The 25590-nt window shown below is 44.3% G+C and overlaps 1 protein-coding gene across 1 annotated transcript in view; it reads right to left on the bottom strand.

Moving 5' to 3' along the window:
- The window catches only part of ANOS1 (anosmin 1), a 205182-nt gene that overhangs the window by 74746 nt on the left and 104846 nt on the right, over window positions 1-25590 (bottom strand). Inside the window, exon 3 of the mRNA XM_040265372.1 lies at window positions 10411-10473. Within this exon, the coding sequence (XP_040121306.1) occupies window positions 10411-10473 (63 nt within the window). The remainder of the gene's footprint in view (window positions 1-10410; window positions 10474-25590) is intronic.

Raw genomic sequence — 25590 nt, 5'->3', positions numbered from 1 at the left:
GATAATTTATATACAGCTTTTAAAAAAAGCAAGTCAGAAAATTTTCAGAAAATATTCAAGACAAAAGTAAATGAAGAGCTATTTTTAAATCACTAAATTTTTAAAAGAAACTATTAATATTTCACTGGAATTCTATACCCCATTCAAATACCTTTCATTTGGGGGCAGAGACAAGGCAACGATTGTAACTCTGCATTTTCAATGATGAAAAGAGTGAGGGTTCCCCCTGCCACCTTAAAACACCTTTATGAGTCATTGCATACTTTCTTCCTACAGAATACAAGAGAGGATAATGACAAGACTTCATCAAGTCGGCAGGCGACACAAAGTGAGCGCTTACACAGAACCCCAGGATCTGTGAGGAGCATCCACACGCACACTTGCTAGTCCTTGACCAGCCTCACTGGGACACACGGACCCTGATGCCCACGGCCCACACCTTGCTGGGTCAGGATCTGCACTTTAGCAAAAAAAAAAAAACAAAAAAAAACAAAAAAAAACTCCAGGTGACATGTGTGCAGCAGGACCAAGTCTTGTCCCTGGAAGCTGTATGGAGAAGCCATCTCTCTCCCATCTCTGCAACTGAAACGTGATTCAAAAACCTCACCTCTGACTCCAGAAATCGGGGCTTTTCCCCAGCGCACCTCCCACTCCACACTCCTGTTCATCTCCCCTTGGCATGTATTCAAGCCTTTCCAAGGTGAGAACACACAAGAATCGTTTCCCCAAAATGAAAGTCTCCGAACACAGCCCCTTGTTTCTCGTCTTTCCCACCCAGACAGTCTTAGGAAGGAAGTTGAAACTTAGGAACAGACTTGTGTGCATTTGCTGTGCATTTTCTTCTGTGTGTTTGCAGACTGACTAGGTATCCCTGGCGGGTCAGATGGCGAAGAATCTGTTCGGAATCTGGGAGACACGGGGTTCAATCCCTGGGTTGAGAAGATCCCCTGGAGAAGGGCATGGCAACCCACTGTAGTATTCTTCCCTGGAGGATCCCAGGGGCAGAGGAGCCTGGTGGGCTACTGTCCATGGGGTCACAAAAGAGCTGGACGTGACTAACCAGTGGACACTTTCACTTTTCTACTGTTCAGTGGGACTTTATCAAGGAATCTTCAAAGCGATGACCTTGTACTTCACCTTCATCATAAAAACACCTACTATTTACCCCCTCTCTGTTATGTCCTGTCACTGTTTAAGTGCTTTAATATATGTTTTATCATTTACTTAAAGTAGCTTTAGCAATTTCCAAGACATTCCACTCCTTGTGTGGCTACCTGCCTAGTCCTTCTTCTCAGACAGGATAAGTCTTTAAATCATTCCAAATAGCCTCCAGTCTCAGTCTGTTACAAATTTTCAAACCTCATCAGTTCTCCTCAACAGAGTCTCGTATAATTCTATACTCTCCAGTTGCACATAAAAATTCACTGAAAATTGAGCCTCACTGCTCTGGGGAAAAAAAAAAAAAGACTACATTCCATGGAGAACATGTTCTACCCAGTGAATAATTCACCCAATGACAAAAAAAAAATCATTTAATATTCTTGATATCCTCATTTTGTGAAACTGGTTCTAATGAGGACAGCTTCTTTTATAAAGCGATGGTAAAGGAAATCTCATAGCGATTATAAAATTCTTCACCATTCCGCGAACCAGTTCAGTTCTATGACTTCCACCCCAAGTTGAAAACTTGGACCAAATCTGCACCTTACCCAAAGATCACAACCCAGAATCTATCGCCCACACGTTTCTTTACCATAAAAATATAAAAGGTAAACGTCCAGCATTTGTAAAAATAAAACCTTATTCATTGTAGTAATAGGAGCTAACACTTTCAGAAAATGTGCAGGTCCTCCTAGCCACCACTGCTCTCAGCAAACCACTCCCTTACACCAACAGAAGAACACTTCCACGCGTCCCCCTTCACACCCACCCATGCCTGGAAGCTGGGCCCACATGCCTTCAGTCCAGTTCAGTTCAGTCATTCAGTCATGTCCGACTCTCTGCGACCCCATGGACCGCAGCACGCCAGGCCTCCCTGTCCATCACCAACTCCTGCAGTTTACCCGAACTCACGTCCATGATATGTTCTTATAGCCCCCCTCCTCTCTGCAAGCCACCCGCCCACCCCTCTGGAGCACATCCAGCAAGCTTTCTCTGCAGCCACCTTCTAACTCTGCCCTTATGAAGGTTGCCCATGTCCTGTGCATCACGGCACCCAGTGATCAATTTTCAGACCTCCCCCATCTTGCAGACGCAGTCCATTACTGCTTCCTTCTGGGGATTTCCCCGGTAGTTCAGACGGAAAAACAATCTGCAATGCAGGAGACCCAGTTTTATCCCTGGGTCACAAAGATCCCCTGAAGAAGGGAAAGGCTACCCACACCAGTATTCTTGCCTAAAGAATTCCATGCATAGACCATGGAGTTGCAAAGAGTTGGACATGCTGCTGGTGCTGCTAAATCACATTAATCGTGTCCAACTCTGCGACCCCATAGATGGCAGCCCATTAGGCTGCTCTGTTCCTGGGATTCTGGACATGACTGAATGACTAATACTTTTCTTGAAAAACTGTTGCCGTGTGTCCTTTAGACCTCCACCCTGGACTTTCTCCTCTGGGAGCAGAGTCTCAGCCACTGGACCACCAAGGAAGCTCAACTTTCTCCCATCTTAACAGTGGTATTAGAGAACACTCTTGAGAGGCTGTTGGACTGTTGGACTGCAAGGAGATCAAACCAACTGACTTCCAAACGAAATCAGTCCTGAATATTCATTGGAAGGACTGATGCTGAAGCTCCAATACTTTGACCACCTGATGTGAAGAACCGAGTCATAGGAAAAGACCTTGATGCTGGGAAAGATTGAAGGCAGGAGGAGAAGGGGAGGACAGAGGATGAGATGGTTGGATGGCATCACCAAAGCGATGGACATGAGTTTGAGAAAACTCCAGGAGTTGGTGATGGACAGGGAGGCCTGGTGTGCTGCAGTCCATGTGGTTGCAAAGAATCGAACATGACTGAGCAACTGAACTGAACTTACGCCACTTGCTGGGTCTTCCTAGGCTCCCATCCTTATACTACTGTGATTCAGGGCATCATCCAGGAAGCTCCTGTCTTTCTACCACTTCATCCAGCTTCCTGACTTTAAGTACCATCTATCAACCATTTCCAGCCTGATCTCTGCCCTCATCTGCAGACTCATGGATTGGTGGTGTGCCCATAATGCGTCTCAAGTGGAAGCATGGTTTGAGTCTCAGACACAGTATGTACAAACTTTTAGTGTATCAGTTCAGTTCAGTTCAGTCACTCAGTCATGTCCAACCCCATGAACCGCAGCACGCCAGGCCTCCCTGTCCATCACCAACTCCCGGAGTCCACCCAAACCCATGTTCATTGAGTCGGTGATGCCATCCAACCATCTTATCCTCTGTGGTCCCCTTCTCTTCCTGCCCTCAATCTTTCCCAGCATCAGGGTCTTTTCCAATGAGTCAGTTCTTCGCATCGGGTGGCCAAAGGATTGGAGTTTCAGCTTCAGCATCAGTCCTTCCAATGAACATTCAGGACTGAGTTCCTTCAGGATGGACTGGTTGGGTCTCCCTGCTGTCCAAGGGACTCTCAAGAGTCTTCTCTAACAGCACAGCTCAAAAGTATCAGCGCCAAAGTCCATCTGCACATGTCCCTTCACAGGGATGTTCTAATCAGATCAGCTACTGTTCTGATACACTGAAGCCAAAGACTGCTAACGTGTAGCAAATTCTATGGGCCAATCTGCTGTCTCATGCACATACTTGGGCCAGATTATATAATTTTATCTGTTTAGCTCTCATCCATTTCTTTCAATACCTTTAACTCTTACAGAAACACACCCCAGGCAGGTGAGGGCTCTGCCTGAATTCCTCAAGTGATGCACATTTATTTAACACCCCAGATTGGAAGACAACAAAACTGGGTTGTCGGGGAGCAGAAGGACGACAAAGTTTGATGGCAAGAAGTGGGGTGTGATGAACACCACAGTTTTGGAGTCTGATGAACACCACACTTTTGGGGGTCTCTTTCCAGTCATACTGGAATATCCCAAGACCAAGGAGACCCTGAAGTTAGCGAGGAACCTTGCTCTTCCTTTAATTCCTTGAAGGACCTTGAATGAACTCTGATTTTGCACCATCAAAGCTTCCTTCTCATTTGAGAGCAAGTCTCTGAACACAGTAATGGTTGGGACAATGACTTTACCTAAGAGGCTCATTCTGTCCTTTCTGCTGAGGGACATAAAACTCTTGGAGGGCAGTGGGAAAGAAACATAACTAGAAATCACACACCCTCGATTTTATGTCTCATTTCTCTGCCTCTCAACAATGTCATCTCATTTTCTCCTTGCGTGTCAGTTTCACTGTCCACAAAGTTCACCTAGCGAAATTCAGACGTAACTTCTCCTAAGAATTGCCATGAAAATCAAATGGAGTGAGATGGAAAAAAATATTTCGAAAATCAGAAAGCACAAAGAAATACATCAATGTTGCTGTCTGTGGCATTGCGCCAGCCTCCTTTTGGTTCCTATTTTTACCCTGACCAGGACCGGCTCACCAGGCAGACCGAATGTCAAGTTCGATACCAATCAGGGATGCTTCTCTCAGTGACTCACATGTGATGTAGGTGAGCTCTCAGCTTTCCAAGACCCCTAGTGCACAGTTCAGATGGCCAGTGTTGACTGTCAGCTGACATCCTGCTAGACTGGGCATGTTAGGAAGTCAAAAACATCACAGGTAAAGGTGGGAGGTGTATCGTCACCAAGAAGGAAGGCCCTGTGTAAACTATGATGTATCCTGCGCCATCAAACTTAAGGCAACAACAGCTGTAACACAGATGATTATCTTACATACTGCTAGCAAGGAAAAAAGATGCTTTCTCTTGTAATTTAGGATTCCATCAATCGTAAGAAAGAACATTTAAACATAGGAAGACATGCGTTTTATGACTAGAAAAACGAACTGTCATAGTTTATCATGGTTCTTAGGATTTTATAAAAATAAGAGGAAGGAAGTAATGGTTAGTTAATAAACTAAAGCAACAAAGTACAATCTATCCATGTACCTATTGTGGGGAAAAAAATAAAACACATTTCATAACACATGAGAAATCATCCATTAAGACCCACAGAAATCCTGAAAGATTTCTGTCCTAATACATTTAACTTTTTTTTGTTTAAAAATTAAGATTGCTAGCTTTGCCTGTAGCCTGAAACAGTAGCAAAAGCAGAACGGTATCCAAAATCAAATGAGAAGTTGAAAGGGTCAATACATGAGAAGGTGATGAATCGGTTCTAGGTATGTTATTTTATATATACATGCCCCTGGGGGTTCCCTGGTGGTTCAATGGTTAACAGTTCGCCTACCAATGCAGGGGTCATGGGTTCTGTTCCCTGAGCCTGTGCTCCGGGGCTGCATGCTGCAACTACTAAAGCCTACACGTCTACATCCCATGCTCTGCAACAAGAGAAGCCACTGCAATGAGTCTACACCACACTGCAACAAACAGTATTTTCTCTCGCTGCCGCTAGTGAACCCCGGTGCCCAGCAATGAAGACCTAGCACAGCCAAAAACCAAACAAACAAGATGCCCCTGAAAATCTTTCCCATGCAGGATAGTTCTAAGACCAAGAACAATGGTTTATGTTTAGACATGGGTGCTGGTGATACAGATGAAGACAGGATGGCAGTCTGACTGGGTAGGGGGCCTTATGTGGGTATCATGATGCCTTGTGGTTCTTCTTCCTTGCTGGCTCAGAAGACGATAAAAGCATCTGCCTACAATGAGGGAGACCTGGGTTTGATCCCTGAGTTGGGAAGATCCCCTGGAGAAGTGAATGGCAGCCCCACTCCACGACTCTTGCCTGGAAAATCCCACAGACGGAGGAGCCTGGCGGGCTACAGTCCATGGGGTCGCAAAGAGTCGGAAACGACTGAGTGACTTCGCTCAGAAAGTGGGACATACTTTCTGGGAACAGTCAGATTTTCACCAAAGTTTCAGCTTTATGGACCACACGACATGTCACAACTACCCAACTCTGCTCTTGTAACACAAAAGCAGTTGTATACATTAAAAAAAAAACAACAACTGTTCTGACTACGTTCCAATAAAACCTGATTTACAAAAGCAAAGGACAGACTGGTTTTTGCTCTTCAGAATGTGGTTTGCAAGCTCACACCTTTGAAGATAAAGCTTGGACACATAGATGGAGGAACTGCAAGTGAATACATTAAATCAAGTATCTCTAACTGTCTAGTTGTTTCTGCCGTAGAAGACTAAAATCTGGAGTCGTCTTGGGTTCGGACTCTTAGAAAGGGAAAGCTTAGGTTCTTGACAATATGGAACCTGGATACCTTCTTAACACAAACTTGTAATAACCAGGAGGATGGATAGGTCTTCTCAATGAATGCCTAGCCTTGAAAACACTGAAACAAGAATGAGTTCTTCCAGGATTCAGTCTCTTTAAGCAAAACAGTCAGGCATTTATTAGCACAATAAAACAGGGGCAAAAAAAAAAACAAAAAACAAAAAACCCACAGGAATAAGAACAATCAAAGCAACTAAAGTTGAATATTAAGGCTTGAGCTTTTGGACCATTGGGCTGGGAGCTCTCTACAAAGTTCCTCATGTTAAGTAGCCTCTCTTTTCCCCACCTTTCAAGTTTCAACAAACCTTTCTGCCACGGCGTATCACAATTTGGACATGCATCCCATTTTTTAAAAAAATATTTATTTTTGGCTGTGCTGGGTCTTTACCGCCTCACGGGCTTGCTTAGTTGCGCCTAGCGGGGCCCAACGCTAGTTGTAGAGGACAGGCTTCCAGTCTCATTTTAATAAACCAGACGTGGTTCAGAAGCCCCCACGGTTATTTCAGACAGAACGAGATTCACAGAAGCCCACCGTCACGTCTGAAATTGCACGGAGAACGGTTTCAAATGCCCTTCAGTTGTATTTCCTGTTTCAGGGATCTGACATAAACCTACTGACCCAGGCTCGGGGACGTTAATGGATAATGCGTTTCTCAAGCGAATAGCCCATCTCGTTCCTCTAGAATTGACAGCAGCACATTTTCGTTCCTATGGATGCGTGGTCTGTGTACAGAATAGAATACAAAATAAAACCGGAGTATACGTTACAGAACGGAGGGCACGCAGAGGTGGCCTCACGCCCCTGGTCTTTGCACGCATGCATTGGTTTGCTTTACTGCTCCACTTCTGATCAGGGAGCTCTGTTCTGCGTCTCAAGAGACCTGAATCTCCTCTTTCTACCTGCTTCTGCATTAGACACACGTTTCCGTGGTGGCTCAGTCCATAAAGAATCCACCTGCAATGCAGGAGAGCCGGGTTCGATCCCTGGGTCGGGAAGATCCCCTGGAGAAGGATCTGGCAACCCACTCCGGTATTCGTGGACTGCAGCCTGCCAAGGCTCCTCTGCCCATGGAATCACAAGAGTTGGACATGACTTAGTGATCAAACCGCCAACTCTCAATTAGACACGGCACAGAGTGGGCCTCACTGAGTCACAACCTGTCTGATGTCATCACCTCCCGTGTGTGTATGTGTGTATGTGTGTGTGTGTACACTTCTAATCAACACAACACGGCCGAGGTTAAGCACTGTCACTGCTGAGATTATGTTGTGTTACATAAAATTCTGTCTCAGCAGGCTGGAGATCAGGATGGTACTGCCAGTCTTAAGAGAAAAGCTCTTTTGTGATCTGCTGCTGAAGGTGGCCACACAGGGAGGTACCACAGGCACCTCCCAGGAGCTCAGAGTGGACCCCAGCCACACGTCATCAATGCAACAGGCCCACAGTCTCATCACTGCAAGGAAATGGATCCTGCCAACGACTGTGATGAGTCAAGAGCACACTTCTCCCACAGTCGAGCCCCTAGATGAGAAGTGACCCCAGCCAATACCTTGACTTCAGTCATGACAGATGAGGGGCAGACAGTGCAGTTAAGCTCTACCCAAGCTCCTGACCTAAAGAAACGGTGGGATGAGATATCAGTGCTCATGAACAGAATGTTAGATTTCTAATTTTAAAAAAATATATGCAACAGATAATAAAAAGTTTATAGCACAGAGAACTGCAGTCAATATCTTGTAATAACCTATGATGGAAAATAATATGAAAAATAATGTATGTGTTTAAGTATAACCTGAAACACTGTAAGTCAAGTATACTTCAATAAAATATGTATATTAAAGAAAAAAAAAAAACAGCAAGCGAACAAAACAAGATTCGGGTGTGGATTCAGCCAGTTAGTTTGAGGGTGATCTGTTATGAGACAAGGGGCGTGTAATATAAACATATATTATACTGAGGGCTTCTCAGGTGGTAAAGAATCCACCTGCCAATGCAGGAGACCTGGGTTTGATTCCTGGGTTGGGAAGATCCCCTGGAGAAGGGAAAGGCTACCCACTCCAGTTTTCTGGCCTGGAGAATTCCATGGACTGTAGTCCATGGGGTCACAAAGAGTTGGACACGACTGAGCGACTTTCATTTTCACTTTCTGGGCGTCTGCAGTGGGTGAGCCCAAGGGCTTGAAAATTTCCAGCCTCCACTCTTGCACAGTTCATGCACAACTCTGATGACCTTCACATCCATCAGAAGGTCAGATGGTATTGGGAACGTGGACGTATCTCACGGACCTTGAAACTGCAGGGGCTGTTGTGATGCGATGCCAGCTGCACAGGCACGTCTTCAGGACAGAGTCTGCGTGCCCTCTGAGGTGAAACTCAGGCAACAGGACCACACTCACATGCTGGGAGGAGGGCTTGCTGGGGAGGACCAGACCACTGTGATCATCTGGAATAGCTCAGAAGTTCGGATCAGCCCTGGATCCATCTGGACGAGACCTTCAGCAGGGTCTCCCTCTGAGACCACTCAGGCACATCTCTGCTTCCCTCCACACCCCTCCACGGTGGTGCTCTGTTTCCCATGTGGGCCCAACTCACGTCCTCGAGGCCCCAGTGGGCTTTCTGACTCCCCTTACACTGAGTGGCATTGTGTGGTCAGACTGTCTGCTTCACAGCAGGGCCCCTGGTCTGCCCTGGAGAATTGCTCTTGTTCAGTTGCTAAGTCATGTCTGACTCTTTGGAACCCCATGGACTGCAGCACACCAGGCTTCTCTGTCCCTCACCAACTCCTGGAGTTGACTCAAACTCATGTCCATTGAGTCGGTGATGCCATCCAGCCATCTCATCCTGTCATCCCCTTCTGCTCCCGCCTTCAATCTTTCCCAGTGTCTGGGTCTTTTCAAATGAGTCAGCTCTTCGCATCAGGTGGCCAAAGTACTAGAGCTTCAGCAGCACTCCTTCCAATGAATCTTCAGGGCTGATTTCCTTTGGGATGGACTGGTTGGATCTCCTTGCAGTCCAAGGCACTCTGAAGTCTTCTCCCTGCCCTGGAGGATAGAGTGCCGCAAGGCAGCACCCTCTTTCTTTGGCACAAGCAGTGACTTTAGACAGCAGTTGCCTAGGACAAGAGTGCTCTGTTATCTAACTGAGAGCAAGGGGAAAGGAAGGTGCCTTCTGCAGGAAAATGTAGGCCAGTCTCAGCCCAGGGGTGTGGCCAGCCCAGAGAAAGATCAAATGATCTGAGAACCCCACCACTCATAAAACATGAGTGAAGTAAAGTGAAAGTAACTCAGTTGTGTCCAACTATTTGCAACCTCATGGACTGTCCATGGAATTCCCTAGGCCAGAATATCAGAGAGGGTAGCCTTTCCCTTCTCCAGGGGATCTTGGTCACCCAGGGATCGAACCCAGGTCTCCCGCATTGCAGGAGGATTCTTTACCAGCTGAGCCACCAGGGAAGTCTATAAAACACGAGGCTCCTTCCAAAAGGCACAAGCATTTCAACCTCATGCCAAGAGCCACCCAGAGAAGAGTCATCATGTGAGGTCATTTTTTTTAATTTATAGGAAAAAACAAAAACAATCTTCCTGCCTAATTAATAATGGAAGTAGTGAGCGGCGAGACTTTAAGTGCATGCAAAGTCACTTCAGTTGTGTCCAATGCTCCGTGACCCCACGGACTGTAACCCACCAGGTTCCTCTGTCCATGGGATTTTCCAGCTTAAGAATACTGGAGTGGGTTTCCACTCCCTTCTCCAGGGGATCTTCCCGACCCAGGGATCGAACCCAAGTATCTTAAAACTTTTGCATTGGCAGGCGAGGTTCTTGACCAGTAGTGCCACCTGGGTTTTTAGAAGTCTCAACAATTTTGTTGACTGTGAATTTACACATACACACACACACACACACACACACACATACCCCAGAAGTAAACTGAGCCTCCCAGCCCCAGAAGGACACGATGCCCTCCCTGGAAGCCCAGGACTCCTTGGTCCACAGCTCAGCCTGTGGCTGCATGCACACCCCTTACCTCGCAGAAGCTCTGGCATTGCTGCTTTCGCAGGTCCCAGGACACCTTGCAGGGCTCCAGGCACTGGGGGAGAGAAGGGTGAAGGCCGATCAGTGGATACAGGTGACAAACAAGGCCCCTTAGGAAAGGTCCCCACTGTGCATGCCCCAGACTCTTTAGAGTCAGCGTTTCCCAGCGACTCTGGGAGACCCAGCTAAACCTCACCCCATCTCAACTGTGCATTCTGGGAAGCTGATGGGACTCCTTGCAAAAGACCCTGATGCTGGGAAAGACTGAAGGCAGGAGGAGAAGGGGATGACAGAGGATGAGGTGGCTGGATGGCATCACGGACTCGATGGACATGAGTTTGAGTAAACTCTGGGAGTTGGTGATGAACAGGGAGGCCTGGCGTGCTGCAAGTCCATGGGGTTGCAAAGAGTCAGACACGACTGAGCGACTGAACTGAACTGAACTCTTAAATATGATTTATACACATGATTTAATAAATCGAAGATAATAGCCAGGATCCATTGTTCAGCAACAATTTTAATAAGAAATAATAATATTATGGAATAAACAAGGTATATAGTACTACTTATAACACATAAAATATACATTATCTATATATCAAAATGAAGAGGTAACAGTCAGGCCTCATGATCGAAATCAAAATGATACTTTCATATGAATGGATATATGATTCTCAAAATATATCTTAATACAACAGTTAATTATTAACATCCATCATTAAATATTCATTATGTCCGGTTAAGTGCCAGTTATCTATATGGTGGTATGCTCATGGCTCCCATAAGCTCATGATTATCTCAGAGCTTTCATATATTCAAAACTGCATATACGAAAACAAACCACGGACGGTATCAAGTGTCAGTCTGTCATAGGACTGCTCTCAATGTGTGATCAGTGACCAGTAACAGGAGCGTCACCTTGCAGGTTATCAGAAATGCAGGCCCACGACTGGCCCCTACACCAAGAAAGTCAGATCTCTGGGATCAAAACCCAAGATCCTCTTTCAGCAATTTCGCCTGGAAATCTCGGTGCTGACACAGATCTTTAAAAAGAACTATGTTAGTGTGGTAAACATTTTTCAATACACACATGTATTCAATCTCACACTGTATACCCTAAACTTACACAATGTTATATATGTCAATTACATCTCAATAAAGCTGGGGGGGGGGGAAAAAGGCTATAGGATTTGATGACAACAGTCTTTTTCTTGTTCTATGTAGACTTCAAGGGGCAAGCTATTTCTTCTGAGAATATTCTAGATTTTATATTCTTTAATACTGAATATAAAAGATTCATTCTTGGCTCCTTAATGAAAAAAAAAAGTTAAACTCATCAGTGCTTTTCCAAGACCTGTATAAGCTTGTCCCAAGTTTATTAGTGTTCACCTCTCCCAAGTATGTTCTAAAACAAATGTATAGATTTTCATCAATATAGCAATTCTAAAAGAATACCATTTTCTAACAGTAATGAAATAATTTAAAAATTTAAATGAAACAGTGTAAACACTTGTCCACCTTAAATATTTTATAAACTCCTTAAAGAGTTAATTTGTTTTCTAAACCTTAAGTCCAATGCTTTACCCTCTAAGCTGTCTTCATTTCTTTTCAGGACTGTGGCTCCTAGCCAAAAAAGTTGGTGCTTAGCCATTTAATAAATATGTTTAGCCCAACTCCTTCTCAAGACTACTCAAAATGAATCAACGGCACCCTTTAAAAATAACCTGCAATTTTTTTTTCATCTGAAAAAGTGTTGTATGATGGAGAAGGACCACTCCACAAGACCCGGGGATTTCTCCCAGAAGCTCAGCTCCTGACAAGTTAAGTCTCCATCATTTCATTCGGGAAACTTCCAACAAGCATTCATTCCATATAAAAACTGCTCAATGCAATGTGGCTAAAAAATATCGCAAAATAATTGTGTGAATCTTTCTGTCATTGCTGAACGTGTAAATTAGGAAAACAAGGTATTGTATGTACACACTTGCATTTTCACAATATAGACACTAGTGTATTAAAAAGTCAGTCCTCTCTAATGTCCATATTACCAAATAACCATAATCCTGACAACTTGTGGAAAAAATACCTTATAGAACACAGACATCATTTACAAAAAGAGGCATATGTCTGAAACACTAATGGCAGAGATATGTGTGTTATGTGTTAGTCGGTCAGTCGGGTCCGACTCTTTGTGACCCCATGGACTGTAGCCCACCAGGCTCCTTTGTCCCTGGGATTCTCCAGGCAAGAATACTGGAGTGCGTTGCCATTTGTCCTCCAAAAAGGCTGATGAAAGTGTGTAAAATCAAGGAACTACATTTATCTTCTTTTTAATCCACAATCTCCATCTGTCAAGTCTAGCATCAGTGTACTCAATTTAAAGTTCTATTTTAATTGCATGCTTGCTTCTTTTCCAATCACCACTACTCAGAAGCATTTAAATAAACACATCAAAATATTATTAATGACAGGCAACATTTTCTTTTAGTAATCTTCCCTGTAGATGGTAAACAATCTGCCTGCAATGCGGAAGACCCATATTCGATCCCTGGGTCAGGAAGAGTCCCTGGAGAAGGGAATGGCAACCCACTCCAGTATTCTTGCCTGGAGAATCCCATGGACAGAGGAGTCGAGTGGGCTACAGCCTGTGGGGTCGCAAAGAGTTGGACACGAGTGAGCAACTGACGCTACTGCTACCACTGTGAAAATTACAAGAACAACCTAGATGTAAACATTTGAGTAAACCTTTGCAGGATGAGTTTGCCAAAGCTCTGTTTCTTTATGATGCTACCGGCCAGGTAAAATGATTTCAACAAAAGCCAAAGATTTTAAAAAAAGACAGCCATTTCTGTCACACTTCAAACAAGAATAGAACACTTCTTATTTCCCCAAGCAATAATAACAATAAAAGTTTGCCAAAAAAGGTAGCCCCCAAAACTCTCTTCCATGTATGAAGGGAATTGCTGTTCAATCATTAAATTGTGTCTGACTCTTTGCAACCCCGTGGACTGCAGCAGGCAGTGAAGGGAATAGAAGACCAATAATACTACAGAGAGGCGACTGCAACTTTAAGTGCCCTGATCATATACTGCCTCAAGCTATCAATCAATCAATAAATAACAGCAATCAAAATGAATGTTCTAACAAGTGTTTAGGCTTTCAAGTTTTAGGATGCTCAACTGTTTGAAATCATTTCCTTCTAAGCTACTGATTCAAACTAAATGAAGAAAACTTCAAATTTCAAAGAAACCAACCAACAAAAAAGCTGAGTGAGCTAATCACATCGATCGTCATTTGGAATGGAGCTATGGATTTCTGTTTTTACTTAATCTAGAAAGATACCCAGTAGTCGTGTATGGATGTACGAGGTAGACTATAAAGAAAGCTGAGCACCAAAGAACTGATGCTTTGAACTGTGGTGTTGGAGAAGACTCTTGAGAGTCCCTTGGACTCTAAGGAGATCCAACCTGTCCATCCCAAAGGAAATCAGTCCTGAATATTCATTGGAAGGACTGATGCTAAAGCAGAAACTCCAACACTGTGGCCACCTGATGCAAAGACCTGACTCATTTGAAAAGACCCTGATGCTGGGAAAGATTGAAGGTGGGAGGAGAAGGGGATGACAGAGGATAAGATGGTTGGATGGCATCACCAACTCAATGGACATGAGTTTGAGTAAATTCTGAGAGTTAGTGATGGACAGGGAGGCCTGGTGTGCTGCAGTCCATGGGGTTGCAAACAGTCGGACATGAGTGAGTGACTGAACTGAACTAGAAAGATATGATCACAATATTGCTTGCTCAGATGATAATTATATATTACATTACTATTTTAAGATATACAATAATACAAGACATATGCATACAATATTCCCCTCATGGAATAGTGGGCAATGAGACTCTGTGACGTTTATTACATTTACTACACTACTCTCAGCGCTGGGTAGCAGCTCAATAATCTGACAAACTGAAATGTTGAATACATGCATTGATAAATTGAAATGCTTATCAGTACTTAAGGTTGGGACACCCAAATATCAATACTTTCAGGGACCAGGCTCACAATGAGTAAAACTGAAGGGGGTATATTGTGGACAACTGGAGGTGACAAAAAGAATGGTAAACTGGAGAGGTCGGCCAATTATCTAGGAAACAACTGCTCTTCACTGCCTTCTGGTCATTTCCCAGAATTGCCTTGCACTCAGACTTTATACAGAAGCCATCAGTGGAGAATTTACGTAAACCCTTCCAACTTTTAAACATATTGTACGACACAGTACAGGGTTCCCGGGTGGCTCAGATGGTAATGAATCTGTCTCCAATGTGGGAGACTGGGGTTCGATCCCTGGGTTGGGAAGATCCCCTGGAGAAGGGAATGGCAACCCACTCCAGTATCCTTGCCTGGAGAATCCCATGGACAGAAGAGCCTGGTGGGCTACAGTCCATGGGGTCACAAACAATTGGACATGATTGAGTGATTAACACACACACAACACTGTACAGGTCTCTTTACTGGAATTTATTTATAAGATACTAGGCAGATTATTTTCATTGATCTAAATATGTGGTTCTGAAATGGCAGAAAGTGAAGAGGAATTAAAAAGCCTCTTGATTAAAGGGAAAGAGGAGAGTGAAAAAGTTGGCTTAAAGCTCAACATTCAGAAAACGAATATCATGGCATCTGGTCCCATCACTTCATGGGAAATAGATGGGGAAACAGTGGAAATAGTGTCAGATTTTATTTTGTGGGGCTCCAAAATCACTGCAGATGGTGATTGCAGCCATGAAATTAAAAGATGCTTACTCCTTGGAAGGAAAGTTATGACCAACCTAGACAGAATATTGAAAAGCAGAGATATTACTTTGCCAACAAAGGTCCATCTAGTCAAGGCTATGGTTTTTCCAGTGGTCATGTATGGATGCGAGAGTTGGACTGTGAAGAAAGCTGAGTGCCGAAGAATTGATGCTTTTGAACTGTGGTGTTGGAGAAGACTCTTGAGAGTCCCTTGGACTGCAAGGAAATCCAATCAGTCCATTCTAAAGGCGATCAGTCCTGGGTGTTGTTTGGAAGGAATGATGCTAAAGCTGAAACTCCAGTACTTTGGCCACTTCATGTGAAGAGTTGACTCATTGGAAAAGACTCTGATGCTGGGAGGGATTGAGGGCAGGAGGAGAAGGGGACAACAGAGGATTAGATGGCTGGATGGCATCACCGACTCGATGGACGTGAGTCTGAGTGAACTCCGGGAGTTGGTGATGGACAGGGAGGCCTGGCGTGCTGCGATTCATGGGGTAGCAAAGAGTGGGACATGACTGAGCGACTGAACTGACTGACTGAAATGGGAGTGATTTTGCGTTCCTGGGGGGGGGGTCACTAACACACAAACACACATACACACACTGTACAGGTCTCTTTACTGTAATTTATTTATAAGATACTAGACAAATCATTTTCATTGCTCTGAGTATGTAGTTCTGAAATGGGAGTGATTTTGCATTCCTGGGATAGGGGGTTACTAACACACACACATGCACATACACACTGATGCAGGTCTCTCTACTGGAGTTTATTTCTAAGAAACTAGACAAATTATTTTCATTGCTCTGAGTATGTGTTCTGAAATGGGAGTGACTTTGCATTCCTGGTATGGGGGGCATCTGGCACTGTCTGGAGTCATTTTATTTGTTTTGATTAACAGGAGAGGTGCTGACTTCTTGTGGGTGAGGCTTTGAATACTGTTTAAACATTGTACACTATCCAGATAGCACTCTCGTGATAAACTTATCCAGCTGCAGATATTAACAGTGCCAACGCTGTTTCTTAACAACAGGCAAAGTGACCGTGGTAATAGATTTGGTCCTGAAAAACAACTTTTCCAGGATGGAGGAGAAAATGCTACTTGGGACTCTGACCTCTAATCATGGAACCATTCTACGTATCTTGGCCACATTCATCCTACCAAGTCATGGTTTTGAAGATCTGAGGTCACTGGTACAGTTCAGTTCAGTTCAGTTTAGTCGCTCAGTCGTGTCCCCAAGGACTTTGCTACCCCATGGACTGCAGCACGCCAGGCCTCCCTGTCTATCACCAACTCACGGAGTTTACCCAAACTCATGTCCACTGAGTCAGTGATGCCATCCAACCACCTCATCCTCTGTCATCCCCTTCTCCTCCTGCCTTCAATCTTTCCTAGCATAAGGGTCTTTTCAAAAGAGTCAATTCTGATACAATTAGTCAATAATTATTCAGTCTAACCCAGAGCAGATGGGTTTACATTCAAAGTGAAGAAAAAGTGTTAGCCACTCAGTCGTGTCTGACTCTGTGCAACCCCACAGTCTGTAGCCCACCAGGCTCCTCCATCCACGGGATTCTCCAGGCAAGGATACTGGAGTGGGTTGTCATTCCCTTCTCCAGGGGATCTTCCTGACCCAGGGATCGAATCTGGGTCTCCTGTATTGCAGCCAGATTCTTTACCATCTGAGCCACCAGGGAAGCCCTTATATTCCAAACATCTGGTCAACCAGCAAACCCTGCCCAATTAACACTTTCAATATCCTATGAATTGCTTCCAGTGAAGCTAGTTACTTTTCTGTTCCTTAAACCCCAAATCCTTTCTAACCCCACTTTTGTCAAGATATGTCTTCCTTAAGTACTTCCCTAGTGGCTCAGCGGATAAAAACTCTGCCTGCAATGCAAGAGACCATGTACAGTGTGGAAGACCCAGCTTCAATCCCTGGATTGGGAGGATCCCGAGGGGAAGGAAATGGCAACACACTCCTGGAGAATTCTGGCCTGGAGAATCCCATGGACAGACGAGCCTGTCGGGCTACAGTCCATGGGGTCACAAGGGTCAGACACAACTGAGCGACTAAACCAACCTGTCTTCCTTACAGATAAGCTGTGCTGTCCTTCTCCACTCAAACCAAACCATCTATTTTTGGCCACTGCTGTGCACAAAGCACAAACTGATTTCCCCTCTGTGCAACCAGGTAGGATTTAGAGTTTCCCCCAAGAATGCTCACATTGCTGACTGGTGGGAGTCTATGACTCATACTGAAGTTATAGTATCTCCAAGTCCTGGTGAGGGAGGACCGTGTCTGCTAACCCTATTATAACCCCTCACAAGGCATGTGGGACAGAGCATGCCCTCAGAGAGTACCGTCTACGGAAGAAGCCGTGGGCATCATGGAAAGCAAAGTCTTGGTGTTAGGCTAACTTGACCATGTGTCTACTCTACAACTGAGAAAATCACACCAACTATTCAATTTCAGCTTGCTAATTCAACTGCTTCATGGATCACAGCCTTGTTGTGGCAAAGGGGCTTGTGTAACTCAATGAAGCTATGAGCCATGTCATGCAGTTCGCCAAAGATGAACGGGTCAAAGTGAAGAGTTCTGACAAAATGTGGTCCACTGGAGAAGGAAGTGGCACCAGACTCCAGTATTCTTGCCTGGAAAAACCCAATGGACAGAATGAAAAGGCAAAAAGCCACGAAAACATGGAAGATCAGCCCCCCCCAACCCCTGCCAAGTGGGAAGGTGTCCAATATGCTACCAGGGAAGAGCATATTAAAAAGAAGAAACATCACTTTGATGACAAAGGTCCATAGAGTCAAAGGTATGGTTTTTCCAACAGTCATGTACAGATGTGAGAGTTGGACCATGAAGAAGGCTGAGTGTCAAAGACTTGATGCTTTTGAACCATGATGTTGGAGAAGACTCTTGAGAGTCCCTTGGACTGCAAGGAGATCAAACCAGTCCATCTTAAAGGACATCGACCCTGAATATTCACTGGAAGGACTGATGCTGAAACTGAAACCCCAATACTCTGGCCACCTGATGCAAAGATCTGAGTCAGTGGAAAAGACCCTGACACTGGGAAAGACTGAGGACAGGAGAAGCAGGGTTGGGGCGGGGGGGCGGGGGGGGCGGTGGTTACAAAGGATGAGATGGTTGGATGACATCACAGACTCAATGAACAAAAATCTGCATAAACTCCGGGAAACTGGAGGACAGGGAAGCCAGACACGCTGCAGACTCAGATATGACATAGCAGCTAAACAAGAACAACGATGCTGATTCAAATATGAGAACACAATCATCCACGTCAACTTGCTACAGTCTTGCTGAATGAGAGAGTGTGCCCAGATCTTTACAGACTTATGGAGCATGTTTAAAATGATTCGTTCCATGGAGCCTCATGACAATGAATCGATGGCGGTAACATTAAGTACTACTATTCTATTTTAGAGAGAGGAAACTTCTGTTTGTAGAGGCTGAGGAAAGAAAGCAAGTAAAGATAGTTGAGACTGTGGGAATTGGTGTTTGGAAGCATGCTTTGGCCCACTCAAAGGAATGTTATTTCCACTATAAAGCACTGCCCTATTTCTGCCATGAGCTAGAAGGGCTTAATGAGATGATATATATGAAAGGGATTTTGAAACTGAAAAGTACTCTGCAAATCTATGAGATTACTCATTTATTATGATCTCAAGGAGGATTCACTTCCAGAACGCTCTAGGTGCTAAAATTCCAAAGATTTTATGTATATCACAGATAAAGAGATCCATCTCTCATGAACCAAACTACTGACAGAGAGAAAAATTATTGATATTGCTTTGGTGAACCTCCATCTTCACAGTATTTAGCACAAAATCCCATACCTTACATTCAACCCAAAACTTTAGCAAACGTACAGCAAAGGAAATTATATTACGTAAACAGCAATCACAAAAAATTTCCGAGACAAAAGCGTTCTGATGAAATTTCAAATTTTCATACACACCCCATTCTCAAGGAAATAGAACCCATAATTACATTATGTTAAATAGATCTTCCCGGGGGGCCCTAGTGGTAAAGAATCCACCTGCCAATGCAGGAGACACAAGAGATGCGGGTTCAATCCTTGGGTGGGGAAGATCCCCTAGAGGAGGAAATGGCAACTGACTCCAGTATTCTTAGTTGGGAAATCACATAGACACAGGAGCCTGGAGGGCTACAGTCCATGGGGTTGCGAAGAGTCGGACATGACTGAGTTACTGAGCACAAATAGATACAACCCTCCTAGAAATAAAACAGCCAGCATTCTATACATTTCAACCTGTTCAAACTAACATCTGCCAAATGAACAGATACGGATTCATGCTTCCTATGTTCTAATTGCTCATCTACTCACTATGGTGGGGGTAAACATAGTTGAAATTTGTCCAGCCCTGAGGCGGTCTGTAACCTCCATGGGAGAAAAGCACACAAATATATCAGCCTATAGCAACAAATGATGCTTTTGAACTGTGATGTTGGAGAAGACTCTTGAGAGTCCCTTGGACTGCAAGGCAGATCCAACCAGTCCATCCCAAAGGAAATCAGTCCTGAATGTTCATTTGAAGGACAGATGCTGAAGCTGAAACTCCAATCCTTTGGCCAACTGATGCGAAGAGCTGACTCTTTGGAAGAGACTCTGATGCTGGGAAAGACTGAAGGCAGGAGAAGAAGGGGATGACAGAGGATGAGATGGTTGGATGGCATCACCGACTCAATGGACATGAGTTTGAGCAAGTTCAGGGAGTTGGTGATGGACAGGGAGGCCTGGGGTGCTGCAGTCCACGGGGTCCAAAGAATTGGACACGACTGAGCAACTGAACAACAATAACAATAGCAACAGTGTGTACAATAAATGACAGAAGAACATCCCATGAGAAGCCAAAGAAGTCATATGTTGTTCTATGTTGTTCTATATGTGTTAAACAGAGAAGGTTTCACAGAATGAAGAGCACGTAAATCAGCTTAGAAGAATGAGGACAATCTGATACCTGGTAAGCAGGTTTGGGGCCTGAACAGGACTGTAAATATGTGGAGTATGAAAGCTAAAAAAAGAGAAGATGCCATAAAACACACGGCTAGAAAGACGGCCCTTGGAATTCAACAAGAGCCATTGACAGTCTTACTGCGTTGGCCAAAAAATTTGCTCAGGGTTTGCCATGAGATGTTACAGAGAAACCTAAAAGAACCTTTTGGCCAACCCAACAGAGCAGAGTCGCTTGCCCCAGTTCATGCCTTTTTTTTTTTTAATTTCTTTCTTTTTTTTTTTTATTTTACTTTACAATTCTGTATTGGTTTAAAAATGACTTGAGTGTTAGAATGGGAGATGGAGTAGGGAGGTGAGATACACAGGAAACCAAACCAGAGCAAAAATTATCATAGTGTCTCACAAACATTCTCCCTACCACTTGTAGTATCAATATGCCATTTGGATGGCAGACGACGCTGAGTGGAAGGCAGAGAAAAATCAACCTGTGGACGGCAAAGTCGGAGAAGTGAGAATGGCAGAGGCACCCAACTTGCTAATCGCCACCCGGAAGGAGCTGAGGGTGTCAATAAGATGAAGGGTGCAGGAGGAAGATACACAGGGAAAGGGCTGGAAGTCAGCATGTAACACGATGAGTCCGAGGTGTTGAGTGGATATCCAGGGACGGTTGCCCACTGAACTGCACAATCGTGGATCCGCAGTTCTGCAGAAAGGGTAAAGCGAGTGAGGAACATTTACAGCATATGTTTTCTCTTTCTTTCTACATCATTCATCCTTTTTTTTTTTTCATAAACATATGCTGCATTCCAATACCACCGTGTCATGCAAAGTGATGGTTCTGCTTACTTTATAAACTATACACACACACACACACACACACACACCCTATCTTCAAGTTCTTCACAGTCTAGAGAGGTAAACAAGTCACTTAGAAGCAAAAAGCTAAGATTCACATCAAAAGGAAGTAGAGGAAATGTGAAGATAGTGTGAAAAGGATTTGGGGAGCTGTGATATGTGAGCGCTAGAATGGCAACACTGGAGGTCTCATGGTTCCACAGAGCGTTCTTATGTGATCTATCTTGTCCCCTCTTTTTCTTAAATTAATGTTTACTGGAGTACAGAATGCTTTACAATGTTGTGTTAGTGTCTGCCGTACAGCAGAACTGAAGAAGGACATGTCAGCCCTCTCCAGTCTTCTTGCCTGAAGAATCCCATGGACAGAGGAGCCTGGTGAGCCACAACCCATTGGGTCGCAAAGAGTCAGACACGACTGAAGCGACTGAGCATGCGCCCACGTGTGGCAGAGTGAGTCAGCTGTTCAGTTCAGTTCAGTCACTCAGTCGTGTCCAACTCTTTGCAACCCCATGAATCGCAGCATGCCAGGCCTCCCTGTCCTTCACCAACTCCCGGAGTCCACTCAGACTCACGTCCATCGAGTCCGTGATGCCATCCAGCCATCTCAGCCTCTGTCGTCCCCTTCTCCTCCTGCCCCCAATCCCTCCCAGCATCAGAGTCTTTTCCAATGAGTCAACTCTTCACATGAGGTGGCCAAAGTACTGGAGTTTCAGCTTTAGCATCAGTCCTTCCAAAGAACAGCCAAGACTGATCTTTAGAATGGACTGGTTGGATCTCCTTGCAGTCCAAGGGACTCTCAAGTCTTCTCCAACACCACAGTTCAAAAGCATCAATTCTTTGGCACTCAGCTTTCTTCACAGTCCAACTCTCACATCCATACATGACCACGGGAAAACCATAGCCTTGACTAGACATATCTTTGTTGGCAAAGTAATGTCTCTGCTTTTGAATATGCTATCTAGGTTGGTCATAACTTTCCTTCCAAGGAGTAAACGTCTTTTAATTTCATGGCTGCAATCACCATCTGCAGTGATTTTGGAGCCCCCCCAAAATAAAGTCTGACACTGTTCCCACTGTTTCCCCATCTATTTCCCATGAAGTCATGGGACCAGATGCCATGATCTTCATTTTCTGAATATTGAGCTTTAGGCCAACTTTTTCACTCTCCACTTTCACTTTCATCAACAGGCTTTTGAGTTCCTCTTCACTTTCTGCCATAAGGGTGGTGTCATCTGCATTCCTGAGGTTATTGATATTTCTCCCGGCAGTCTTGATTCCAGCTTGTGCTTCTTCCAGCCCAGCGTTTCTCATGAAGTACTCTGCACATACATATACATATATCCCCTCTGTTTTGGATTTCTTCCCATTCAAGTCACCAAAGAACAGAGTACAGTTCCCTGACCTATACAGTAGCTTCTCATTAGTCATCTATTTTATACACAATAGTATGGATATGCAGTCTCAGTCTCCCAGTCCACCCCATGTCCTTTTTCCCACTTTGGTATCCAACACATCTGTGTCTCCATTTCAGCTTTGCAGATAAGTTCATCTGTATCCTTTTTCTAGATTCCACATATAAGCAACATTATATTTTTCTCTGACTTCCTTCACTCTGGATGAGTCTCTAGGTCCAGCCACATCTCTGCAAATGGCACAACTTCACTCCTTTTCATGGCCAAGGAGTATTCCACTGTGTCTATATGCCACTTCTTTTTCCATTACTCTGTCCATGGACATTTAGGTTGCCTTCATGTCTTGGTTACTGCCAACAGTGTTGCTATGAACCTTGGGGTACATGTATCTTTTTGAATTACGGTTTTCTCCAGATATATGCCCAAGGGTCAGGTCATATGGTCGTTCTTTGTTGAGTTGTTTAAGGAATCTCCATATGGTTTTCTATAGTGGTTGCACCAATTTTCATTCCCACCAACGGTTCAAGAGGGTTGTCTTTTCTCCATACCCTATCCAGCATTTACTGTTTAAAGATTTTTCAATGATGGCTATTCTGACTGGTGTGAGGTCAGAATATAGTTCTATATTCATGATGGTTTTGATTTGCCTTTCTCTAATAATGAGTTACCTGAGCATCCTTTCATCTGTTTGTCCCCTCTTTTTGTATTAGTGCATGGGGAAATTGACACAGGAGGAGACACCAAAAAGAAGAGACCAGAACATATTAGCAGGTAAAAAGAAAGGAACCGATGGAGGTGGTCTGACTGATGGGCTAGGAGGAACAGGAGATCAGAGAATGCTCCAGGAGTTACAACATGGAAACACAGAATTTTAGAAAGGCAAGCATCTCCGGTGATGTCAAACCCAACCCTGCCTCTTGCAGATTTGGGAACTAACACGTGTTTACAGGAGCAATGGCTGGGTAGCGGGATTTACGTCCACGGCTCCATCTGTGATTGGACACAAACCATTCAATTCACTGCTGAGCTTAGAGGATGTGAGAATCCGGATGCAGAGACAACGGTCATGAGAAGCACACTGTGTCCACAGCTTTCCGATATGGTGGGAAAGCGCTAATGACCAGACGTGTGTGTGTGCCTTTCGAAGTGCAACTCTTGTGACTAAGCTCGAGAGGTTATGAGTGGAAAGGTAACACAAAGTGAAGGACCCAGAAATGGATGGTTCCAGGCAGGTCTGAGGTTTCTGATACATCAAAGAGTAATATGCACCGCGTGGCCCGCCAGGTTCATCGTGTCCATAGAATTCTCCAGGCAAGAATACTGCTATGGGTTGCCATTTTCTCCTCCAGGGGATCTTCCCGACCCAGGGATTGAACCCATGTGTCCTGCATTGCAGGTGTATTCTTTACCATCTGAGCCACTGGGGAACCCCCCGCTACCCCCACAAAAGAGAAATATTTGCCTCCGAAGATTCTTTCTAAAAAAAATTTGTACAGACAACGTTTTTAACTACCCACACAGTGGTGGGTAACCAGGAAATCTGATTCGCTTCCATTTCTAAAACACCAGTAGGTAGAATTTATTTTCATTCTCTCAGGTTTTCCTGATAACTGCTTTTTTTTTTTAATTAAAGAAATGAAATTTTATTTTATTTCTAGTCTCTCAAGCCTGTTTCAGTAATTGTTTCAAAACTGCCAGCTTCTCAGCCTGAAGTCCAACAGCTGTGGCTGGATGAGGTGTCAGGCTCTTGGGTGTGGCTGGAAGCTGGAATCAGAAGGAAAACTCTGACACCAGAGCACCGTACCATTTATAGGATACATGGAATGCTCTCATACACAAACATTTCTGTTGAATAAGAAAAAGTTGAATAGTGATATATACTTCATTTTTGCCTGCATGCAAAAAATAAATTTGGAGTTTCACACACACACACACACACACACACAAAATCCACTTTTCATTCACATAGGTATATACTCAAAAAGTTGATAATAATGCTCTCAACAGACGTTTCCAAAGACCTGTTCTGTTTTCTGAATTAAGGGCAGCAAGTTTCTTTGGAAAACTATGGATCTGTTGTTTTTTCTTTTTTCCCCAATGGAAAGCATTTCCCCCCCAATATATTTCCTAAAATATGTGTACTGTGCTGGCTTTAGAAATCTACATGGACTCTCTCCAACTCTAAATTGGTAGAGAAATTGTTGCAATCCTGTTTGTTGTAAAGTGTACCGTGTCTTGCCAAAATAATGAAATCTTTTGGCGGTCGGCCCGCGGACGCACAGCTGCATGACCGGCAGAGCCTAAACCCGAGAGACCAGCCTGGCTCTGCCATGTCACACCACCTCCCGCATCTCACATCAGAGAAAGTCAGCTTTCTCTGAAACGCTCAGAGAGTCACTCTCCCACCATGATGACTGTCGAGAAAACTGGGGTCTCATGTTATCACAACTACTGAACCCAATAAAGGGGATTCTAACCATCAAGAGCTCTCTTAGTTGCAATGAAAATAAAAATAAACAAAAAATTAAAATGGAAAAAAAAAGTGAATCAAGGTAGCTATTATCAGAAAACCGCCGTCTCACTGTCCTTTTTTTTAATCAGGTCAACTGTGCCAATAGGCATATCATCAAGTCTCTTCAAACAGATCTGTCAGGGGAATTCTGTTTATTGAAGACCAAGCGTACTTTCTTAGCATCCGGATTCTCCACCTGCTCCTTTGCTATGGCATTTTTTGGCACAGTACTGAAAGTCCCAATAACAGCCCGTGGTTACTTCTCAAGTTAAAAAGATATGTATACTTGGAACTTGGGCCTCCATGATAGCTCAGTTAGTAAAGAAGCTGCCTGCAGTGCAGGAGACCCTGGTTCGATTCCTGGGTCCAGAAGATCCATTGGAGAAGGGATAGGCTACCCACTCCAGTCTACTTGGGCTTCCCTTGTGGTTCAGCTGGTAAAGAATCTGCTGCAATGCGGGAGACCTGGGTTCGATCCCTGGGTTGAGAAGATCCCCTGGAGAAGGGAAAGGGTACCCATGACAATATTCTGCACTGGACAATTTCATGGACTGTATAGTCCATGGGGTCACAAAGAGTTGGACACGAC

This window comes from Oryx dammah, unplaced genomic scaffold, assembly GCF_014754425.2.
Source record: "Oryx dammah isolate SB20612 unplaced genomic scaffold, SCBI_Odam_1.1 HiC_scaffold_23, whole genome shotgun sequence".
NCBI lineage: Eukaryota > Metazoa > Chordata > Mammalia > Artiodactyla > Bovidae > Oryx > Oryx dammah.
Note: the sequence above shows the minus strand (reverse complement) of the source record. Positions and strands in the feature narration are given on the sequence as shown.